This window comes from Astatotilapia calliptera, chromosome 3, assembly GCF_900246225.1.
Source record: "Astatotilapia calliptera chromosome 3, fAstCal1.2, whole genome shotgun sequence".
Taxonomy (NCBI): Eukaryota; Metazoa; Chordata; class Actinopteri; order Cichliformes; family Cichlidae; genus Astatotilapia; species Astatotilapia calliptera.
The window spans coordinates 27,257,199-27,279,461 of NC_039304.1; the positions used below are offsets into that span (position 1 = coordinate 27,257,199).

At 41.2% G+C, this 22,263-nt stretch overlaps 1 protein-coding gene across 6 annotated transcripts in view; it reads right to left on the reverse strand.

Moving 5' to 3' along the window:
• Positions 1–366: 366 nt before the first annotated feature.
• Positions 367–22,263, reverse strand: part of LOC113019101 (phosphatidylinositol-binding clathrin assembly protein) — a 112,010-nt gene continuing 90,113 nt past the window's right edge. For 5 of the 6 annotated variants that reach the window (XM_026162627.1, XM_026162624.1, XM_026162625.1 and 2 more), the window contains 7 exons: positions 16,355–16,498; positions 15,979–16,009; positions 15,585–15,717; positions 12,530–12,553; positions 6,625–6,681; positions 4,711–4,827; positions 367–3,081 (listed from right to left, as the gene is read on the reverse strand). In XM_026162627.1, coding sequence (XP_026018412.1) covers positions 3,067–3,081; positions 4,711–4,827; positions 6,625–6,681; positions 12,530–12,553; positions 15,585–15,717; positions 15,979–16,009; positions 16,355–16,498 — 521 coding nt within the window. In that variant the 3' untranslated portion in view covers positions 367–3,066. The remainder of the gene's footprint in view (positions 3,082–4,710; positions 4,828–6,624; positions 6,682–12,529; positions 12,554–15,584; positions 15,718–15,978; positions 16,010–16,354; positions 16,499–22,263) is intronic. The other variant, XM_026162626.1, reaches the window with a different exon arrangement.

Genomic DNA, 22,263 nt, shown 5'->3' on the forward strand with positions numbered 1-22,263 from the left:
TTGTAGAGACTTCACAGCAGAGTGGGCGATGAGTTTGATACTGGACAACCACTGATGGCTGGGATGGAGATGCTGGACTGAGATCGGGAATGGTACTAAAAAAGCTTCAAGTTCATTGTTAGAATGGCAGGAGAGTAACCTTGAGTCTCCCGCCAAAGTGGCTGGTAGATTTGACAAACCTATTATGTTGTAAAACCCTAAACTACTTCTACACACTTCAAATCTTCCTCAACTTTTTCATACCGGAAAGAAACAAAACCCCCAAAAACAACAGCTCTGCTACGGCAGGATAGCCACTTGAGTGCAACATTTTTGCATGTGCATTTTTGCAACAAAATTTGACTTTATAAAAACAAATCAAGCCCATTTTGTGTTAAACATATCGGATCAAGTCTGGCTTTAAATTTGACCCTCAGAAATAGCCCTCGATGAAGAAAAGAAAATACGTACACATAAATGTGTAAGGATACACGTGGACACGAGAAGTCGTTATGCATAAATACACCCACAGTCAAACTCATGGGGATGGATGCTTTGGCTGAGCTGAAGAGTCAAATTTGATCCCCACAGATTCTTGGAACCACTGAGCGAGGGAGACGCCACAGGTTCAGTGTCGCACTTACAGCCACTCACTTTGATTCAGTGCAATTAAAAGTGAATTCAACTTGATTCAGTAACATTTAACTCACTCTGTGCCGCTGTCATCGATCACTGGCACATACTGTGGATCTGCCAAGAAGTTGTACCTAATGAAACAAAGCTCAAATCCTTAAAGACTGGTTGATGAGCTGATGAAGAAGACAGGAAAAACAGATACACACAGATAGATCCAACTGAGGCAGAAAGTCAACAAACCACAGGCTAACAATGCTAATTAACAGTGAGAGATTAAACAAAAATACACTTTACCTATTCCTAAACTGACCACCAAGTTGAACACAATGTACAGTTGGAGGTCTCGTCACACCAACGTTTGACACAGCAAATGTCTGCTAATTTTTTTAAATCAAGTTTAACTGTTGTGATCTTTGATAGAAAACTGTTGCCACCAGGATGTGTTTGGGGGAGAAGGGTGGTTCTTCTGAAGCCTGTTAGAGCATTTATTCCTGTACTGCTGTCTAACATTTATGGAATAACTAAACTTAGCGCTAACCCTTTCAAAAACCTGAAGGAAGTCCGGCCTCCTTTGTTCCGATGCCCTTAAAGTTCTACATTTTGGACTACCCTTTATTGAGCTCAACAACAAGTTTGAGAGTCAATAAATAACTTTGAGCCATTTTTTTGGAGCATCTTTGACTTCAGGGTCTAACTTGTAAAAGTCAAACTCAGGTGTAAGACTGCTCCTCTCCATTGGCCCATCACAGCAGCTGCACCTTTATTCCAAAGTCAACAAACCACGGATATAATTTCTTCAAAGTTGTCCTTCAAAATTCAAGGATGTTGCAAACAGCGACCATGATTAAAATTTGTCTTAATAACTCAACATTTTGAGTAATGCATCTCGAAACTACAATATACGCAATTCAAAATTTTGAGATAGCCCAGAATTTAGTCTCTTTTGGGCAGTTGTTACATTTTGTCTGTGGTAGAAACAAGCGTCCAGTCTCCTGATGCCCTGGATGATCTTTTATTTTTGTATGTAGTAATGGGAGTTTTCGTTTGAAAACAGCACTGCTTAGTGACTTAAGGAAAATTGCTAATGGTGCAGCTCTGGATAAGTTTAACATAGGCCAACCTCATGCTGTTGTAACTTATTAGCTACGTGCACAATTCCTTTCCTTACCGTTTCTCAGAGTGAAAACTTCAAAATACTACAGCTGTATTTTCAGTAAACCTTTAGTTTACTGTCTAACAGATCTCTTTAATCAATGTATTTAATTTATTCAACTAAATTTCTATAATAATTTTTAGAAAAAATAAACTACCCACTAGAAAAACAAAGGATAACAAAAAAAAATCCCAAACTACCAAATTACTATCTAACTGCTATTAGCTTAGTTTTGCTGTGTCACTTTCTGGTGTGACTAGGCCTTAAAACATAATTTCATACAGTGCTAGCATGCTGTGCCTGCTAGCTCCCATCTTTCTGTGTGTATCTGTAGCATTACGTGGAGAAAAACAATGCTGTATGAGTAACAAAGACTTTAGCTCAAAACCCTTAACAACAAACGCTCAATTACTATTAACAAATGCTTCAACAAATCGCTGTACAAGCCCCGATAACATTCAGGAGAAGTTGGCGAAGAAAAACTGACAGAAAAATACAAATATATCCCAACAAAGCGGAAAATTACAGGAAACACACCGAAGAGGATTTGCCACTAAATCTCTTGCTAAGTGGACGGTTGTGGACGCAGACAGGGAGCGAGGGTGGGGATGGAGAGGAGGTCCGTGGCAAAGGTATTGTCTGAAACAACTGCTGAGCACACACACACACACACACACACACACACACACACACACACACAATAAAACAAACACTTGTCTTCTCGTAAGTGCTCCAAAGTTGCCGTTGCAGGCGAGCAGTGACCCACAGAGGACAAAATAGCACCAGTATGAAATAAAGCTAATTCTGCAGCAGAGACTCTCACAGCAGTCAGACACATTTAGCCTGACTGAAAACTAGAGGTAGGATTTCCTGAATCCCCTCTTCCCTCCTCCCCGTCGTTCTCTCTCGTCCTTATTCCCTCTCCTGAAACATCACTCCATCGATAGGAACACAAATCAGACAATAAACAGAGAGAAGCTACACACACACACACACACACACACACACACACACACACACAGGTGCAAAGAGTTGTTTCAGACAACGACCAGCCAGGATAACATCTTCCCCATCGAACCCCTGCCATCGCTCAGTCCATCCTTTTCGTCATCTTCTCTTCCTCTTTCCAACTTGACTTTTGGTGTCAGCCCGGTTATCTTGTGTCAGTCTGTCGTTTCAGCTTGAGCAAATCATCCTTCCGTCCATCTCATCATCATCCTCTTGTGTTTGTTTATGCTGTTTGTTTGTTTGTTTGTATGTATGTTGCTTTTGGCACTCTGCTTCCCCTCCTGACTGGATTACATAAACTGCATCTAAACAGACAAAGAGAGAGAACATGATAGGAGAAACGGTTTGTTTTGATCACAGAGAAGCCCTCTGACACTCTGCTCTGACCGCAGTAAAGAATTTCTCAATGGGAAATTACACAAAAAAAAACTGAGGGTGAGGAAAAATGGCAAGATAAAACGAGATAAAAAAACAATACAAACAAACTTCTATGAAAAATACCAGCATTTCTAAAAATTGCTGAATAATTGAACTTCCCCGGCCCTCTTAAAAGCTATCAGATGAAAACACAGTTGACCTGGTGATCATTCTTTACCCTGTCTTCTATGCATTTGTTGCTTTTGAGATGACTTTGTGTGCCAAATGTTATTTATGTACTGCTGGTTTTGTTTTCAACCAGTCTGCCACTCTCAGGTTTTCTGTGGGTGACTCAAGACGACACATCTGTGTCACAGGTTGGGAGGATTTTCTTTAAGGAATCAGGGGAAAAACAAACCTTTTTTTTTTTCACTATTTTTCACAAACTACCTGTGCTTGTCTTTCTATTTCAGTGTTTCCGTTTTACAGTCGTGTTGCAAATTTCTAGCCATCCAGCATCCTGGAGTCACCTCTTTAATGTTGACCTTAAATCTGGTGTTGTGCCCACGAGGTGCCCATTTTCACAGAAAATATGCCTCTTTTCTACTCGTACCTTCTCAGCTCGACTCGACTTTTACGATTTTCAATTACGTGGTAGTAGCTGTTACTTTTTAGTACCTGATGGGCCGAGGTTCCAGTCTGAAAATGTGAGGTCAACAGACTGCATGTCATCGATTGGTCACTCAGTAGCGAGATTGAAAACAAAAACTGCCATTTTTGAAGCTCTGCAAGGACTCAAATGGCTCCACAAAAACCAGAATCGTGGTGTCGAGTCTGACAAAAAGCCATAGACCATCAACACCATCACCTCGACGTCCTCCATTGTTGCGTTATGATTGCGACGCTTATAAATGTCATAGACTTGCGGAAGCGTTGCTATAACGACCCAACACATATTGAGCTGGTACTCAATTATAATGGAAAACAACTGAAACACAGTTGATTCAAGTAAAGCCAAGTAGGTACCAGTGGTAAGAGGCATAAAATGGATGGAGCTCCTGGTCGTGTACAGTGAGGCCAACGAGGAATTTAAAATTCTTAAAATTTTCATTTTAATGTCTTTTTAATGGACACCAGGGGCTGATAACTGGTTCTAAAACCCCCCCCAAAAAAACAAAACACAAAATCCACAACCAACTCATAAAACCTCATAACTGATAAAGTGTCACTGATCAAAACAGAAATCTTGGTAAGAGCATGTTGTTGCATGAACTTCCTGTTTTGCCACCCACAAAGAACGTGAGAATTTAAACTGATGTTGTAATCATAATAAGAGCAGCTCTGTTATTAGCAGTTAATCTTCTCTAAGTTGGTTCAAGCCTCAAGTTTTGAAAAATTTGCATGCAAATTCATTCAAAACTTTCTGAGTAATCCTGCTAACACACTGCCAAACAAACACACCGAGCCTCGCCAAATTATTAAGGTCAGGGTGACTTTGAGTCCAACATTTTCAATCCCGTCATTTAATTTCCTAAAAGTAATCAGCTGTTAAGATGTTAAAAATGTATGAGAGTTACCTGGGCTCCGGGCATGGGTGCGAAGGGGTTAGTGGGTCTTAGAACAGGCTGGTTGTACATCATTGGCTGAGGAGCCATCACAGGTACCCCACCCATCTGACCCATCTGGGGAGGAACCTGGACAAAGGTAAGATGCAGAGAGATGTTTGCAAAGTAAAAATTAAAGAAAGAAAGACATAAGGTTTTAAAAAAATATTTTGTTATACGCAGTAATGGAAACAAGACAACCAGCCGCTCAGCGGTGGCTAAGCACGGAGCAATCATTTTAAAAATGATTTCATCACCCAACAAAGTCTGTTTTCAAGCTCATTGTGTTTAATCTGAGGGTGAAACTCCTTTTGTTTTACAGGTGAAGTGTGCCAAACATTACACTCTAGGTAGTGGGACAGTCTTCAGCAGCTGAACATACTGGCGCCTTGTAAGGAAAATAAGGTGACTGGAGTTCTTTAAATTTCGTGCAGATGTTTCACGTCTCATCCAATAAGCTTCTTTAGGTCTAAAACCAGAAGGTGGCAAGTCCCAGGCATTTAAACCCTCCTGGGAGTTGACCCACTATGAACCCATTAAGACCTACCATAGAACCAAGTCCGCGAGAGTTATCTTTATAATTTTACATGCTGTAGTGCCATTTTTGGAAGTTGCTATACATCAATATAACCGTTATAGCCCAAATTTTGATAATATCTATGCATTAAGTCTATAATAACTATATAAATTGCAAAAAAGTGCAATAAACTACAGAAAATTGAAAATCGCTTTTTTAAATTTAACATATATTTCTAGTTAGAGAAATTTAAGAGGCTTATCCCTCAAAACTGTAAATACAAAAAAGTTGCACAAAATAGTTTCTAACAAAAGGAAATTTTGAGTGTCTTCATAGTTTTATTTTTGAGATACACCAATTTTTTATATACTGCAGGAAAAATGAAAATATTACAATGCAAATTTACAAAGAAAACAGCAGGTGCATCAAAATAAACTATTTCCAGCAGTGCAATTTAAGTTCTAAGCATCCCAGAAACAATACAGAAAAGCACAAAGCCAAATGTGACTTTTAAAAACACCAGTACAGGCTTATAAGGCCCTGAAGGTAAAAAACTACATTTTCCGCGAAAATGTCACTTCTGATTTTGGGCAGGTAGGCATACGATAGTTCGCGCTGACGTCTATTCCAACGTAGAAAGTGTTATGAACAGTTGATCGGATCAGCAAAGCGTGTTTCTGGAATATTATGTTTTTGTTGCTGCAAGTGCTTTTTATGCAAATTTTGCAAAGCTATATGTGGAAGGAAACCGTGACCTAGGACAAACTGATGGCATAAGATGTAAATACAACAACTCCGGTTTCATATGCCAAAAAAATTATTGTGCTAGCTTAACGTGGTTCCGGTTCTACAGGGATTTTAAAATAGTTATGCAAAATGGAGCGTGCCCGCTCCGACCGGTTTTAAAGGGTTAAACATGTGTCTCATCACATGTGCCAAGCTGTGAAAGAGGGCATGGGTCATTATCAGCAGAGGTTTCAGGTGAAACCACTGTGAGACCTTGCCCCATCCTATCATGTGACCCACTGAGGTCACATAACCCAAGTTGTGAGTGGGGGTTCAGGCACCTGGGAAGGGATCTCAAAACTAGATGGTAGGTGGCAGACTGTCATAGGCCACCCCCTCGGTTCAATGGTGGTCGTTCACAGCGCACATAGATGGACTCATTTACTCCTCTTGTCTTCTCTGTCCAATGTGAACATTGGTCCCCTTGCTCTCAAACTTGGGTGTACACGCTAGTTATGCTACATTTGAAAACACACAGTTTAATTAATAATACAAATACAGACTTGCAGCTCTAGTCTCCATATAAATCTACGACAGTGCCCCCCCAGGCATGTGTGGGAATATGTTAATATGTGCATGCTTACCATTCCATACACAGGCACTTGCGGTGTGGTCATGGGGAAAGCCATGGGAGCTGGAGCCTGGCAGAAAAACAGAAAACAGGTGTCAACTATCAGAACAAAAGCACCTGACTCAAACATTTCATGGCTTTTGTCACATACGGCTTCAAGCCTTCAAAAAATAAAATAAAATAAAAACCTCACAATAAAGCCTACTTTATGTGCAAGGAGAGTACATTTAATGCTCAAGTATGTGCACATTAGGAGCACAATAACGCAGCATGCAGTAGGGGTACTTAGTGGATTCCCACTGAGTGCAATCATTACCACTGCTTTAAAAAGGGGTGGCTCAATAGCACAGTGATTGGCCCTGCCCTGCTCACTTTGCAAATCAAATCCACTACAGCTGAACAGGCTTCAAATTCGATGTGACGGGCAATTTGTAGCCATCGTTTACAACCCACGTGTGTCTGCGTCGCCGCCGCCCGACTTCTGCTTGACAAATTGGTAATTTATGGGCGCGAGCGTCTGCGGTACATTGCGGTATCGTGTCGGCGAATATCCTGGATGGAAGTCAGTTTACAAGATGATATGGGCAGGTGCAGGGCGGCGTGCCTCTTGCACAACAGTAGAGGAGTATTAATATCAACAGATGAGTTACTGACAGAGCCCATACGACTTTGATGTCTGTCAAACACAACCAGGAAGCACCTCACTGGGTTTTGGGAACACCTTATAGCGTTTGCACTCTCCTCATCACAAGCCGTGACTGCCTGCTCTGCTGCAGGTCAGCACCCGCTCACCCCACTGTTTGCAAAAACCCATTAAAAACAGCTGCCTTCACAGACCTAATCCATCATCGTAAATGAGACAACCGCGGCATTTTTAACACAATTACAAAGCCTCAATCAAACTGCTGAGAGAGACCGGTAAAATATTTCCATTAAACACAGCAATTAGCTGCATGGGAAAGTCATAGCAGGCTTACGTAAAATGATGAGCTACATGAATTAAGTGAGTGCACTTGTGGGTTTAGTTTTGTTATTGGCAAAAACACAACCACCCCAGCATCATCATTTAATTGTTATTTATGCACCGACACCATAAAAAGGACCTGCTGTGGTTATTTCAAATGAGGCACGTTGACTCTCGGACTCCAGCGTAGCTTTGCATGATTTTTTTTGTGTCTGTTTTTGCTACCTCTCCTTTCATGGCCTGTCTAACTTTCTCTTTTGTGACGCGCTGCTCTTTGCAAACAGACAGTTTCATGCGTGAAAAGTTCCCACAGATGTGGAGAATCTCTGGATTAATTTGACACATCTGAAAAAAATGTGACACATAACCATCAGGCGTGTTCACGAGTTGATTTATTTGTCTTTTATGACAGATATTAAGATAATGAACAGTAAGTACAAGTCAGTGTGACACACTGAGTTTAACAGCCCGTGCATAAAATCAGAGAGCTCAGATTTGACTCAGAGAAGGAATATCTTTCAGTTTCTATTATTTCTAATGTGCCTCATGCGCTGTCTTTGGCTGAAGTTAAAGATATTCTTGCTCATCATTTAAAAAAAAAAAAAAAAAAAAAAAAAAAAAAAGTGGCTCCAGGTAAAATTGAGTTTTTCCCCTACTTGCATTATCTTGATGAAATGAGAACATCTGATGTGCCTATTTAATTTTAAGTCAAACTAATGTGACTGCTCCACAGGATGATTTATCACCTCACTCGATCTGATTTGATTGTGCGCGCTATGCGAGCTTTTGACTTTTTAAAACTTATGAAAACTGAGCCGAAGTCATTTAAAATACTCAGAAAACTGCATCTGAACACTGAAGATTTAAAGTGATTTATAAAAGGAAGAAGATGGGTGGTCCCAGTGAAGAGCACGCCTACCTGACCTTTTCCACCTGAACCACGAGTGAGAAGCTTCTGCACAGATGGTTACAGAGCAGTCAGCTCACTAACTTTTAATGGTGTGTATGGGGATTGAGCAGGGATTCCCAAAGTGTGGGCCAAGGCCCCCTGGTGGGCTGTGAAAGTACTGGAGGTGGGTCGCAGTATTAACAGTAATATCAGTTTGTGTTTACAGGTAATATTGCAGTATATTTCTAACTAACCGGGCAGCTCACGCAATTTAAAGATATAAAACATTTGAAGAGGAAAAAAAGGTCAGAGGTCAAACCTGTCCTGATATTTGGATGCAAACTATAATGTGACTTTTACAACAGTGTCATTTTCTAAATGTTGCCAATACAAACAAAGGCAGCAAGATTTTTTACGCAAAGTTTTAAAGACAAGACATTTTAAAAAAGCTTGACCTGATTTGACCTTGAAGAGGTCGAAGGTCAAAAGTAACACAGTATTTAGAATCCCCATCGTTCCCTGTATGCCAATATATTGCCGGTACAAACAACAGCAGTCAGAAACAAATAGCTCTATATACCATCATTATCATTTTGACCTTTCACGCCAATCTATTGAACTTGAAGGGGAGGTCAAAGGTCAAATGTGAGACTATTTTAAATCTTTCTATATATGTTAACAAATAAAAACACAATTTCCTTGGTGAAGATAACAAGTAAGCTAGCCAGCCTTCTGCTACTTTAATTGTCCGTCTGTTATTTTTCCAGCGTCAAACAGCTTTCTGAGCGATGGCTGCCACTTTCAGAACCGCAGTCTCAGCCCTGCAGTGTCATTGCCAGGACTTAAATGTGGATGTGAGGTAAAAGATCCTTGCAAAAAACATTTAAGACCTCTCTGTGGTGATTTTCCACGTTCGATGGCAAGACCCTCAAAATGACCAACTTTGAAGATCTCTCACAAAGCGCAAAGACCTTGCTCAGTGTATACTCTGGTTAAGACGCCCTCAGGAGAAAAGCCAGATAAGGTGAACCTGCGCACCGCCCTCAGGAGATAATCAATCGCAAGTAAGTTCTCGCCTTTGTAGAGCGAGTTGTGACAGTTGCTCAAAAGCATTAATCAAAGTGAACTACAAGTTGTACGAAAAGAAGCCAATTCAGATTAAAAAAAAGACGCTTTAATTTATCCATCTTATTGTGCGTTCAGCAATTGATCAGTGGGTTTGTGGTTTTAGCATTTGAACCCTGATTAAAGATGAAATTGACTTTACCGTCCTCTGCACCCGAATCGCTCATTAATTTGCAAACCATCCATCTCTGCTTCCTGTCTGTCTTCACGGCTGCTTGTGCAAAAATGACGGCGAGCATCATTTTTATTCCCTACTTCTTTAAAACACAACAGAAAAACAAAAAGAAACCCAAGACAAAGCAGAGAAGGTGAGACGTGTCGATGCACCGCTGCAGATTCTCAACCGGTGTTTTTGTCCATCTATCTTTACGCCGCCGACAGCTCCTCGGTGCATCGTGTGACACATCCATGAGTTTGTATCCGTCTTTTTATGCTCAATCTCCCGCCTGCTGTTCTATCCTTCACCAGCGTGTCTCCCTGCCTATCTGCGCATTAAATTTAAAAAAAAAAAGAAAGCTGTCTTTTCTCTGCATCTTTCATCCCAAGTTTCAGCTTTCACAGCTGAACTTCTGCTGCTCCCTCTGCCATCTCCTCGGCACAAGCAACTTTCTTCTTTCTGTGCTTTCTAATGCAAACTCAGACTTCTGACCTTGAGTGGCCTGCAGTCTCAGTCACAGTAAAAAAAAAAAAGAAAAGCAAAGGGAAAATGCTTTTTGATGGCGTTTTTGAATATCCAACCAGCACAGACAGTTACAACCTTGCCCTTCTGTTGAGAATCTCAGACGTGGGAGTTTCGATTATCATGCGTGAAGCGTGACGAGCTGCTTACTCGTGTTACCTGTGATGTCTCATGCAGTTCTGCTATGATTTATTTATTGTCTCATGGATTATGGGAGGTCATCTCAGCTGCGCTGGAGTCACAGACTGTGTATTTTCATTCTCGGGGACAGTAATGAGCAGTTTTATTAATATTCTCTCTCTGAGCTTTGTTTGGTTAAAGCTGATGTTTCTGTCGTGCTGACTGAACCATGCAGAATTTCTGTGTCGTACCGTGTAAGAGGTGAAAAGTTTGTTTTAGTTTGTTCTGCTCAGGGACCCATCACCTCTTTTCCTATTATTGTGCTGCTGAATTAATCCCCATAGGCAATTTCTGTTCTTGCTGGCTTGTCAGTGGGAGTTAAAGGCTGAAATAATATAACACCTTAAGAATTAGCTGGTTTGAGAATTACTTCAACACGTTTTTTTCCTGCACATCTCTTAAAAAAAAAAAAAAAAAAAAAAAAAGATGTTTCTTGGTGCATCAGGGACTCATTTCAGCTGGATTTTGCTGCTCTGTTGCAGGGTGTTTAAACTCTTTACCCCTTGAAAGTCGACTAAGAGGCTCTTTGTTATTTTTCAACTACTCTAATGATCATTAAACCAAGTATTAACTGAGATATACTGAGGTGTCAAAGCTAGTCTTTAAGGGTACAGAGCAGGTTGTCAGATGCCGACTGTATGGGGGGCAAGAGTTAAGAGGAGCTATTATAGTATATTCTAGTTTTGTTTTGTGTTTGATTCTTAACTCTGTATTATGTCAGTGATGTGGGATATACCTTAAGCTTTCTGTTTGCAAGAGCAGCCAATAAGAGGTAAACGACCTGTAAAGTAGCGATGGCAAACACATACTGCTCCCATTTCGATCTCAAAGCTGAACCAAAGAAACTCCTCTTTCTGTCAGTGTAGTTTATTAACATTTAACTACACACTGAATCCCTGAGACATCTGGATATAAGAAGTCGTCTAAATGCAACAGCAAATCTCTACATGACAAAGAAACACTGCTGTAGTAAATGAAAGAAACACTCTGGGACTAACTTGTGAAAAAAATATCTAAAATGACAGAATCTTCTGTAAGCTCATTAAAACAACATTTTATGAATTTAGGAAAATTTCTTATTTAATTTTCTTAAATTTTGCCTGATGAAAAAAAACTTTTAGAGCAGAAAAAACAGGCACTTTTCTGTCATTTATTAATTATTTTGATGCAGTATGATTAATTTATCATCAGAAAAAGCTTCAACACTTATGAAAATGGCAGGTAGCAAGTATCTGAAAGTATGCTTGCAAAACAGGCCATTTCTTTATATAATGTACAACCTTTTCATAAATCCTGTTCACTGCAGTCTGTTTACCCATGAAAGCAAAGACGTGAAAAGAAAAGGTTACGCCACAACCTCTACCTCTAGGTCTAAATCAGGCCTGAGGGTCATTAAAAGCAACAAATGAGACCAAATTGATACACAGATCGATGTTAATAACTGAAAAGTGTTGTTTATATTAGAGAAAAAAACCCGGTAGAGCTGACTCTCTGTGGCTGTTTGCAACCATTTAGTAACTTGTTGTTAAATCCTTCATTGCGATACTTTGATCTGTGCATCCTGGACCGGACCTCTGCTGCACATGAAGTTTTTCCTTTCATACCGAGATAACGTCGCCATTTCAGCCACAGAGATAACAGACTTCTGAAGCGCCTCAGAGTGGCTCGGTTTGCCGTTTTGTTTCCGTTTCATGGGATTTGTTGATTGAGGGGGGAGAAAAATGTGGATAATAACCCGATGAACGGCTGACAAATAAATTAGACGTGGATCTTTTAAAAGACACCCAGAAGAATGGCGCTCTTAGGTTTTAGTAGGGAGAAGGAGCGCCTTGTTCTAACTTCCTCACATCAATTTGCTTACATAAGCAGCGCAGACTATTACTTTTTATCACAGAGGTGAGAAGGTTATTTATGATAATGGTGCAAGAACAGAATGAACTTCCTTTTTTTCTCTATTTTTTTTAAATAAGCGTCTCCGGGGAATGCAAGTGAAAGAAGAGGTGACAGGGAAAGAGATGAAGAGAAAGATACCCGGGAGAGGACGTGTCTGAGCAGCTCGTTAAACAGAGATAAGTACTTACATAACTAGTATAGAACATTCCATTCTGCATCAGGACGCAACGAGGAAAAGGGACAAAAAACAGAGAAAGACAAGAGAGGAGGAGGAGGGAGAGGAGGCAAGGTGATGAGATGGGAAAAAGTGGGGGAAAATGAGCGGGAGATGATGAAAGAGGGTGGCAAAACCGGTAGAGTGAGGTAAAGATGAGGAGAAAGTAAGGAGGAGGAAAAACGAGAGTGAAAGATTAGAAGCACAGGAAACAAGCAGAAAATAATAAAAGAATGAGGGGTCGCGGTGCAAACGTGCAGATGTCAAAGGCAGGGCGAAGAAAACAGGACGAGAAGATGACAACGCAACAAAAAACAAAAAATAACAAGAGTCGTGATAAAGCAGAACACGAGCCAACGAGGGAAGGAAGACGAGTGGATGACGGTGCAAAACGAGCGGACGAGGAGGATGAGCGGGACAGGAAGGAGAAATTAGAGGGAATGACAGCAGAGGTGAAGCGGACAGCGAGGGAAGAAAGGAAGAAAGGGAAAGATCAACAGGAGGAGAAAATGAGAGAAAGAGGGGAAGCGGAGGGTTAGTGACAGTTTGTCCACGTCAGCCAGAAACTGCAGTCAAGAGATCAGGATGACAATCAGGAGCTGCCAGGATCAGCAAACGCACACAAATAACCACACACACACACACACACACACCTATAAAATGTACCGAGCTGATACAACAAAGACACCGCACAGACATGCACAGATATTTTCACAGCGCTCGGTGTGAGAAGTGCCACAGTTTTAGATTAGATGCATGTCCTACAAAGTGTTTGCAAGTTCCAGTCAGCTCGGCATCACGCTGTATGTTTGTGAGAAGCCAACCTAAATATTTAAACTGATTTTGTCTCCAGCACTGGCAGAAACATGAAAGGAGGCCAAATTATTACACTGACATTTTGGGAACTTTCGGGCACAGAGTGAAATGAGAAGATGCTACATGCCCTCGCAGTGAGGACGTGGATGTGTTGGATCTGGAAAGAGCCCCTGTGGCTGTACGACCCCACCCTGTTCATCAGCGCAGATCAAATGTGAACATCTTACTGCACAAGGAGATTACTGATTGGTTTGCTTCCAGACTCATGCTACGTAGAAAGGCAGGATAAGTTTTGGTTGGATCTTGTTTTCAGAAGTTGTCAATACATTTCATCAGTTTTTGTCGCCCTGCATTAGATTTTATTTAGCTGTCGTCTCGTTTATGTCAGGGGAAAAAACTGAAAACGATGACGGGAATTACTGGTCAACGAAATAGATTAGTTTCTGCTGGTTTGATTTGTGTAACATGGGATGTTGGGCTGCCACAGCCGGGTTGAAGACATGAGTGTACGGTGACATCTGGCGATGATGTCAGTGGCGGTGGTCAAAGTCACCAATACGGTGGATGCAAAGTGTCCTAAAGCGTGATTTTAACTTTTGCAGGAAATCTACATCCTAACTTAACGAATTAACCAGAAACAACTCTTTCCCCCACAAAGCAACCTTCCACGCCAATCAAGTCTTGTGGTATGCGTTGACCCGACGTGTAGTTACATTTATGTAGAAGGATGTGGTGCAGAGGTAAAATGGGTTTCCGGAGGTGTAACTTTGAGGTCTGACAATTTAAGCTTAAACCAGCATTTCTGAGATTGGTCAGCAGGGGGCGACTACTCAGGTTGCCAGAAGTTATTCAGTTCTATGGAAATCTAAATGAAAACTACCGCTGTGTCTAACTGCTTTATTACCTCAGTAAACACTTTCTGTCTAGGTTTCTGGTCTCAGCTGTTTGTCTCAAGTCTTCCTGTTAAAAGGGAGTTTTTCCTTCCCACTGTCGCCAAAGTGCTTGCTCATAGGGGGTCATGTGATTGTTGGGTTTTTCTCTGTTAGTATTATTGCAGGGTCTAACTTAAACCTTAAAGCGCCTTGAGGCAACAGTTGTTGTGATATGGTGGTGTATAAATAAAATTTAATTGAATTAACTGAATAAGCCACTTCATGATTTTCAGTTTAGAAATTATACTTAGTGTTGGAGGTTAAAAAAAATAAAAAAATCATACTTCTTTTACATTATTTTAACGAGCTGACCTAAGCAAAGAAAACTGCTAGCAGAGCTTTGACTGTGGCATCTTCTCATCGACCAACCGCATTTCCCAAAATGCCGTGCATCAAACAACAATAAAGGGTCTTTCCCATGAATTTTTTTTCGTGACTTTAACAATAACTTTGGTTTATCACAACTCAAGTCTCATTTTCGTAGCTTGGGGCATCATTTATGAAAGCTGGCAGCAATTAAAGTCATTGAGGATAAGAAACATGATGAGACCGGATATTAAAGCAACAGATTTGTAAGATTATCAAAGACAATTAATAACTCGCTGTGGGGGATATTTTGTTGGCACGCTTTGGGCCCCTTAGGCAGGCAGATGCTCTGATCGTAGTGAGTATTGTTGCTGTCCACGTCCATCCCCTTATGATCACAGTGTACTATCTTCTGATGGCTGCTTCCAGCAGGATAACAAACCATGTCTCAAATCATCATCTCAAACTGATTCCTTGACTCCACAGTCACCAGATCTCAACTCAGGAGAGCCCCTTTGAGACGTGGCAGAACGGAAGATCAACATCATGGATATTTAGATAACATTTTACTGAATTAAGCAACTCTGAAGGGAAAAGTAACTCAGAACTAGCAAGACCTAACAAAGTAACCAGTGAGCTTTACTTTCATTTTGTTTTTTGCTTTCTTTTCCAAACTTGCAGCTTTGTTTCCCTCCAGTCTGCCCAACTGGGTCCAGTTTGTAGCTGTTGTGGACATCTTGTGACGTTGTTCTCAAAATCTGAGCTAGTTAACTTGGTTAATCTAAAGTAAAGCACTAAACAGGAATGATGCCAAAAATGCCAAATGAGAAGATAAGATTTGTTTTTGTGATAAACCAAAATTATCCAAGACTTCCAGGACTTACAGACACCTCGATGGACGCCTTTGGGCAAAATGTTGAGGTTGCACAATTCTTTATAGCAGCTGGGTATTTGTGCATGTGTTGGTCTCCTTACCACATGTGGTACAGGCATGGGCTGTGGGGCCATGGGTGCTGGGCTCCACTGTGTGGTCGACATGGTCTTATTTTGCCAGTTCTGGCCGCCCGTCAGCTTCTTCTCTCCCAGTTGGTTCCACTGCATATCTGGCCTGTGGAAGTCAAATGGATTCAGCTGTTTAATCTCAGGTTTAGTTATCACATAATTTGCTATTTACGTTTTTCAAATCTTTAAAGTCTAATTCAATAGGCCACAGATGTGTGTGCATATTAAGCAGTTCATAATAAATTTGCTTTCTGAGATTTGTGCTGACAGTTTCCTGACCAAGAACAGCTTAAAAGCGTATATTTGCTTTTGCAGAGACTACAGGCACAATTCAGGAAAGGCACCATCACGACTCAGCAAAACTTACTTTTTGGCTGGGGTCCCACCAAACTGCAGATCTGTGGAGAGTTGGAAACACAGAAAGTGAGTGATCGCAGTTAAGAGAGTACAATGAAAAGGGAGGCAGGAAGGAATTTCAGCCTCAAATGCTGTTTTTTTCCCCTCATGAAAAGAGGTTCAAGTTTCCACAAAGAAATAACTAATTCCAACCAAACACATGAAGTTAAAGAGGAATATGCAGGCTCACTTCTATGTACAAGCAACAGTAAACTTTAATATGTCCTTAAGAGTCTGAGAGTACATTGCAGGCACGTATTCAAGGCCAGGCATTGCATGTGCCACGTTATGTAACCCAGTTTTTCTCTCGTCTTTGCTGGTCTATTCACATGAATCTCAACACTCACTGCCCACGAGGTTGGCCAGAGACGAGTCGAGGTCGTTGGCTAGCAGCTTTCCTCCATGATGGATGGCCACTTGAGGGGGAGGTGGAGGAGGTGCGGTGTGTGTGGGAACTGTAGGCTTTAACAGGTCTCCGAGAGCATCAAAACCTGAAGAAGAAATCAAGGTAAACAAGCGAGTGAGATGGGTGTGCAGAAAAACTGCATTTTTAATAGGAATGGCTGCTAATAACGGCATACAGGCAGGCAGAAAGACTGAGCAAAAAGCAAGATCAAGCACTTCATATTTAATTTAACCGAGTGGCAGACTTGACCGCTGATGAACCTTTTCCCTCAACAGCAACTGTTCAATTACAGATTAGAAAACTGTAACTAGGCACAGAAGGCCTGTCAAGCTTTGGATTTCTCCATATGCCAAGTCAATAAAGAGACAAGGAGCAAAAGGCTACATATATATCACTCTGTTTGCCTGCTGTAATGTGAGCTGCACAGCTCAGCTACAGTAGTAATCAACATTTTACTAGCCAAATTGCATTTCGTAGGGTTACTGTATCAAGAATATGGTGTAGTATTTCTCACCGACAGCTACCTCTGGAGATGTTACAGTTATCCTTCATTGTAGCTACAAATCCTTAAGTCTTTCTGGAACCACGCTACCACACACGTTTAATGTTAGCTTAAGTGTCCTGGATGCTACTACGCCCTACACGCTGTTAACCCCTCTATCCCACTCTTCACTGGATGTGGGAAAGAATACATTTGATGTAAACAGTCTAGCAATGTTGGCAAAGAGCCCTTTGTTTACTGAACACGCTTACTGGTGATACACAGAGAGCCTTTTTGTAATCAAACTAAGTCGTTCATGGTAGCTTACTTGTCCTAAATGCTAATTAGATTGCAGTTACAGATGTGAAAAAGAAAGTTTTCCCAGGACTGAATATACCCTGTGATTCAGCAGCTTGTAGAACTGCCTTTATCAGCAATAACATGAAGTAATCATTTTCTGTGTGGCTTTGAGTCTCTCACATCAGTGTGGAGGACTTTTAGTCCGCTCTTCTTTACAGCGTTGATTCAGTTTGCAGAATGTCTGCCAGACAGGTGGCCTCACATTTGACTCTAGAACACTTTGGCATACAGAGGAGTCCATGGTCGACTCAGTGACTACAAGGTGCTCATGTCATGTGGCTGCAAAAAGCCCCTCTCATCACCCCTCCTCTATCGTGCCCGACAGTTGGTATGAGGTGCTTGTGCTGATATGCTGTTGGGATTTTTCAGACATGGTGCTGCGCAGCAAAACATCTCCACTTTGGTCTCATCAGTTCAAAGGACATTCCAGAAGTCTTGTGGTTTCTGATTTACAAACTGTGATTTTTAGAGAGAAAAATCACAGTTTGGCCTCCGTTCCAAACAAGCAATACTTCTTCAGTCTTTTTCTGATCATGCTGTCATGAACTTGTTAACTGAGGTCAGCAGAGTCTGAGATGTAGTTCCTTTTTTGCAGTTCCTCTGAGCATTGTTTTACTTTGGGTTGCCAAGAATACCATGTTTACCTAACCCGAACAGACAAACTAGCTTCTTTAATAGCAGACGTCTGCTTAAACTTGTCCACCTATATCAAAAAATGACTGCATTTCCATTGAAATCTGCAGCTGTTCTCACTGTGAGCTGTATTATGCTCCAACGCAACAACAAAAAGTTCGACAGGCAGAATTTACCAACTTACTAAAGGAGACGGGGGACTATCAATGGTAAGGCTGAAAAAAGAAAAATAACATCTAAAAGTTAATGAGTGAAGTTCACGCTGGAGGACAAGACAAGAAAGTTTGGGAACAAACGTTATAAAGTTTCTGTATGAGTGAGAAGACATTTAATCCTGACTCTAATGAGAGCAGGCTCTTGCTTTCAACCTAATTTTTCCTACTCTTTAAATACATCAACTTATGGCTCGACCACTTTAATGAAGCCGAGCTGGACAGTTTTGATCTGAGAATATTGCTGAGTTGGGCCTCCTTAATATGAACCTCAATCTCACTGCTAGCCTCTCTGTTAATTGAATTCTTTCCGACCTATTTTTAGCATTTACCCACACGGGGGAAAAAGCAGATAGTTTAAATCAGATATCCTCGACCTAAACCACTCTTTTTTTCTTTGCCATGTAGCAGCTTCAGTAGCGAGCCTTTAATCCCTGACTCTGTAGCTTGCAGCAGTTGTTCCAGATGATTGATTTATCTGTTTGTAGTCGTCATGTACACACTCTGACTGTGAACAGTGATTAGTTTGGAACATGCGTGTGTGCTTCTGTGTGGGAAAGTTAACTGAGTTTGTCTCTGATAGGTGGAAATGACAGGGTAATTTCCTGCACTGGTGTGGAAGTGTTTGCGTCTAAGTGGCTGCGTTAACAGCTTCTCATGTCAGCACTCATTCAGCTAATGGCTTAGCACAGGTCTGATGGTGGGAACCTGGAGATGTGATGGTGCATATTCAGAGGAGGAAAAGGTCAGCATGGCTAAAACTATTAAAAAAATATCTTTCATTGAAAGATGGAGAGATGAAGGCAGGAGAACAGCAACAAAAATTAAAACAAGAATGAGAACAAATGATTGCTCTGCTGCTAAGGAGAAAGGATGAAAGTAAGGCAACTGATGGTGGAGAGGGGAAAAAAAACGGAGGAATAATATTTAGTTAGGAAGCGGTGTGTGGGTCTGACAGTGGTGCTGACACAAGAGATTCAGAAAGCACTCTTCCTGCTAGCTTAGCAGATGAGAGAGAAAAAGGGAGAGGATGGAAAATATACCGAGACAGAAAGAAGACTGGAAGTAGAGAGAAGAACGGGAATTGAGACAGAAGGGAGATCGAGAAATGAACCTAGTTTTAAACACTGATTTCCCTCCTGTGATAAAACGCTTTGTCAACACAGGTGAGTTTATATTTCTTTATTTCTGAAATCGTCACATCAGTAAAGCACCACTGAATTAAACTGAACCAAGAAGCGACAGATGAACGGAACAAGCTTCCTCAGTAGATCACACAACACTGCAGGGCAGCAAAAAGAAGAAGAAGAAAGCAGGGATGGAGGGAGATAAGTAAGCGGTGTGTGTCGTATTGAACTGAGGAGATAATGATATCTGTGTTAGGTGTTTCAGCGATGGATTTGACAGTCAATAGAGTTTAAGATCAAAGGGAAAGAAGAAAGTAAATCCATATCGAGGATTCAAAACACCAGCGCTGACTGCTCAGAGATCTGAAAAGAAGTTGTAAAAACGTTGCGTTTCTTTCAGAAATGAAGTACCCACCATCGCTGGCTTCATCATACCTAAATGTCCCCAAGGGTGGTATTAACATATGATGGGGGATCTTTACAAAAAAGAGCTTTAGGAGCTGCTGTGTGACAGGCAGATACGGAGGAAGAGGCTTCAATGGTTTCGAGACAGTGAAGGTTCTAGCTTGTTTCTTATCTACAGACTGATGACTTTTTTGTTGCTATGAGTCCTACCAGCTCCATCGAACTGACTGATGCTAACAGAAACTCTCTTGTTCCCTCATAACCCTGCAAGAGTGGCTTTAAGTAGCTGTCGCTTCATTCCCAGGAGCGGACTCCTAATCAGCCCTTTCCAGCATCTCAGGTTTCTGTTGAGGATTGGGGTCCATCGGACTCGGGTGGCGATTGTTTAGTCGATAACAGGGACAGTTTTACAGTTCAGTTACAATAATATAGGCTGTGTATAGCTGTATGTGAGACCAAAACAACAGCAACAATTGAGTGAAACCTGCTGTTCTTTGTCTTTCTTCTAAGCAAACCAGTCTTCCAAACCGTATTTATCCCAGATTTGGGAAAATCTTCTGTTATAAAAGGTAATTCTGATCTGAGGTTGAAGTTGATTCTGGGTGGTGCTGGACTGGATCAGGCCCACGGAGTCTAAAAGCTTAAGAACCAAGTAAATGGCTGATAGGCTTCAGTCTAGACTGCTCAGGAACCTCCTGGTAACCACAGGTTGCTAGGGGTAAAAAAAAAAAAAAGAAAAAGAAAAAAAAAAGGGTCAGGAGACCAGTGGGCAGCCCACTAGCCAGGGAAAAGTACGTATTCCACCAACTGGTTGATGAGTGGTTGCTGGCAGTGATACCACATAAAAGGGTGCTACGCCAAAAACCTTGCTGTGATTTGTTTGGTATCCAGTGGGTTGTCATAGGGTTATGTGACACCTGATAGACACCGACTTGCCCGCAAACACTCGCTGACCACCCACCAAACTTGGAAAATGTTCCACGAGTCCTCAAACCCTCACTCGCTGCCTGCAGAGCGGGTGGTACGTTTTCAAAAGCACAACACAAAAGTCAGCACGCAAGTCGGCATCTTCCATGAAAATGACTGTAATTTACTGGTGATCAAAAGAAGTCATGAGGAAGTTTCTACTGCAGCACCTTCTTTGTGACCAATTTCACCCAGAAACAAGCAGCAGCCAGCGGGTTAGGGAATACTTTTATCCCTTTTATTATCAAATCAAGTGATTTTCGTTTTTTAATAAAGTTTCGCTTTTGCTCCTCATAACAGATAAAAACTAATGTGCTGTTTAATGGAGCCAAGGCCCAAACACAAAGGCCTGGACACTGGATGGCACAGCATCCTTGTCCAAGCACCAGCACAAAGCTCTGTACATTTGAAATGTGAAACAATTACACAATGATTTCACCTAAATTTAATCTACAGCACCTATAAATGCATTACGTTTGGTCAAAAACACCAAGTTTAACATCATATTTGATATATTCATCTATATTTCAGTGTGTATGTAAACACACAGTAAGGATTACTTTTCTCACCCAGTACATCAACATTAACAAACCCTGCTGCCACACACCACACTGTTCTCCCTGGTGAAAAGCCCTGAATCAGGTCACAAAGTAACAGCGACTTCTTCCTGCAAAAAGTCCCTCTTATTAACTTGATACATATAGTATGTTATATCATGCCAACAGACTGCAGCTAAAGCTAACACATCCCCATTTTAAAACATCTGAATCCTGATGACTAAATGATCATAAATCAGTTTTACGATCAGGAAACTCAATAATATCAGACCACTCTATTCTGTGTTTCCAACATAACCCTATTAACCCATCCTTTATGCAGGTAATAACTGAAGATACACAGTCCTCTTAGGAAGTACAAGATGTGCATTTAATCTCCGTCCAAGTGTTTCATCTGGTTCTGCCGCAGCTTCCACGCTAATGTGACAAAACTCAATTCAGACTTGTCCCGCCTGAGAAGGAAGATTATCATCACGAGTTTACACAAAGCGACTAACAAACGTCAGGCCTTTCTAAGAGTGTGACTTCTTCACTGACGACCTGTGCAAGTCTTTATGAGCTTGTTAATAACAGAAAGCTGCACTGACAAAACCAGATAAGATCATAAACAGAGGAACGCAGCAGAATTAGGGCAGAACTATACCTTTATTTCTTCTCACATATATGTGGCTGCTAATGTTAAACAGAGTTTAGAATAACGAGGTCAGTTCAAACTGGTTTTTTTCTTTATGATATCAGTCAGAGGCTAACATCCCTGACAGCTCTCTCCCACTGCCTCCCAACTTCCAAGGGAGAGCTTCCCATATACAGAGAATGCACTGAGGGGCTGCACCAAGGCCATTGTAAGATACTATAAGGATTATTTTCAACTGTGAAGCACAGCAGTAAGCATGCATTACAAGTCTGCTTTAAATAACACGGACACACAGACACAGCAGTAGCAGGCAGAGCACCTTCATTAGAATAACCAGCAGAAATTGCTTGTTGTCCTTCAGAAAACTCAAATCTTGAAAAGATCACTAGAGGTCAAATACAGCTTAAGAGTGGCCAAAATTCAGGCAAAGTATCAATTATTAATTAATTAAGAAGGGAGGAAAAACAGACAGGAA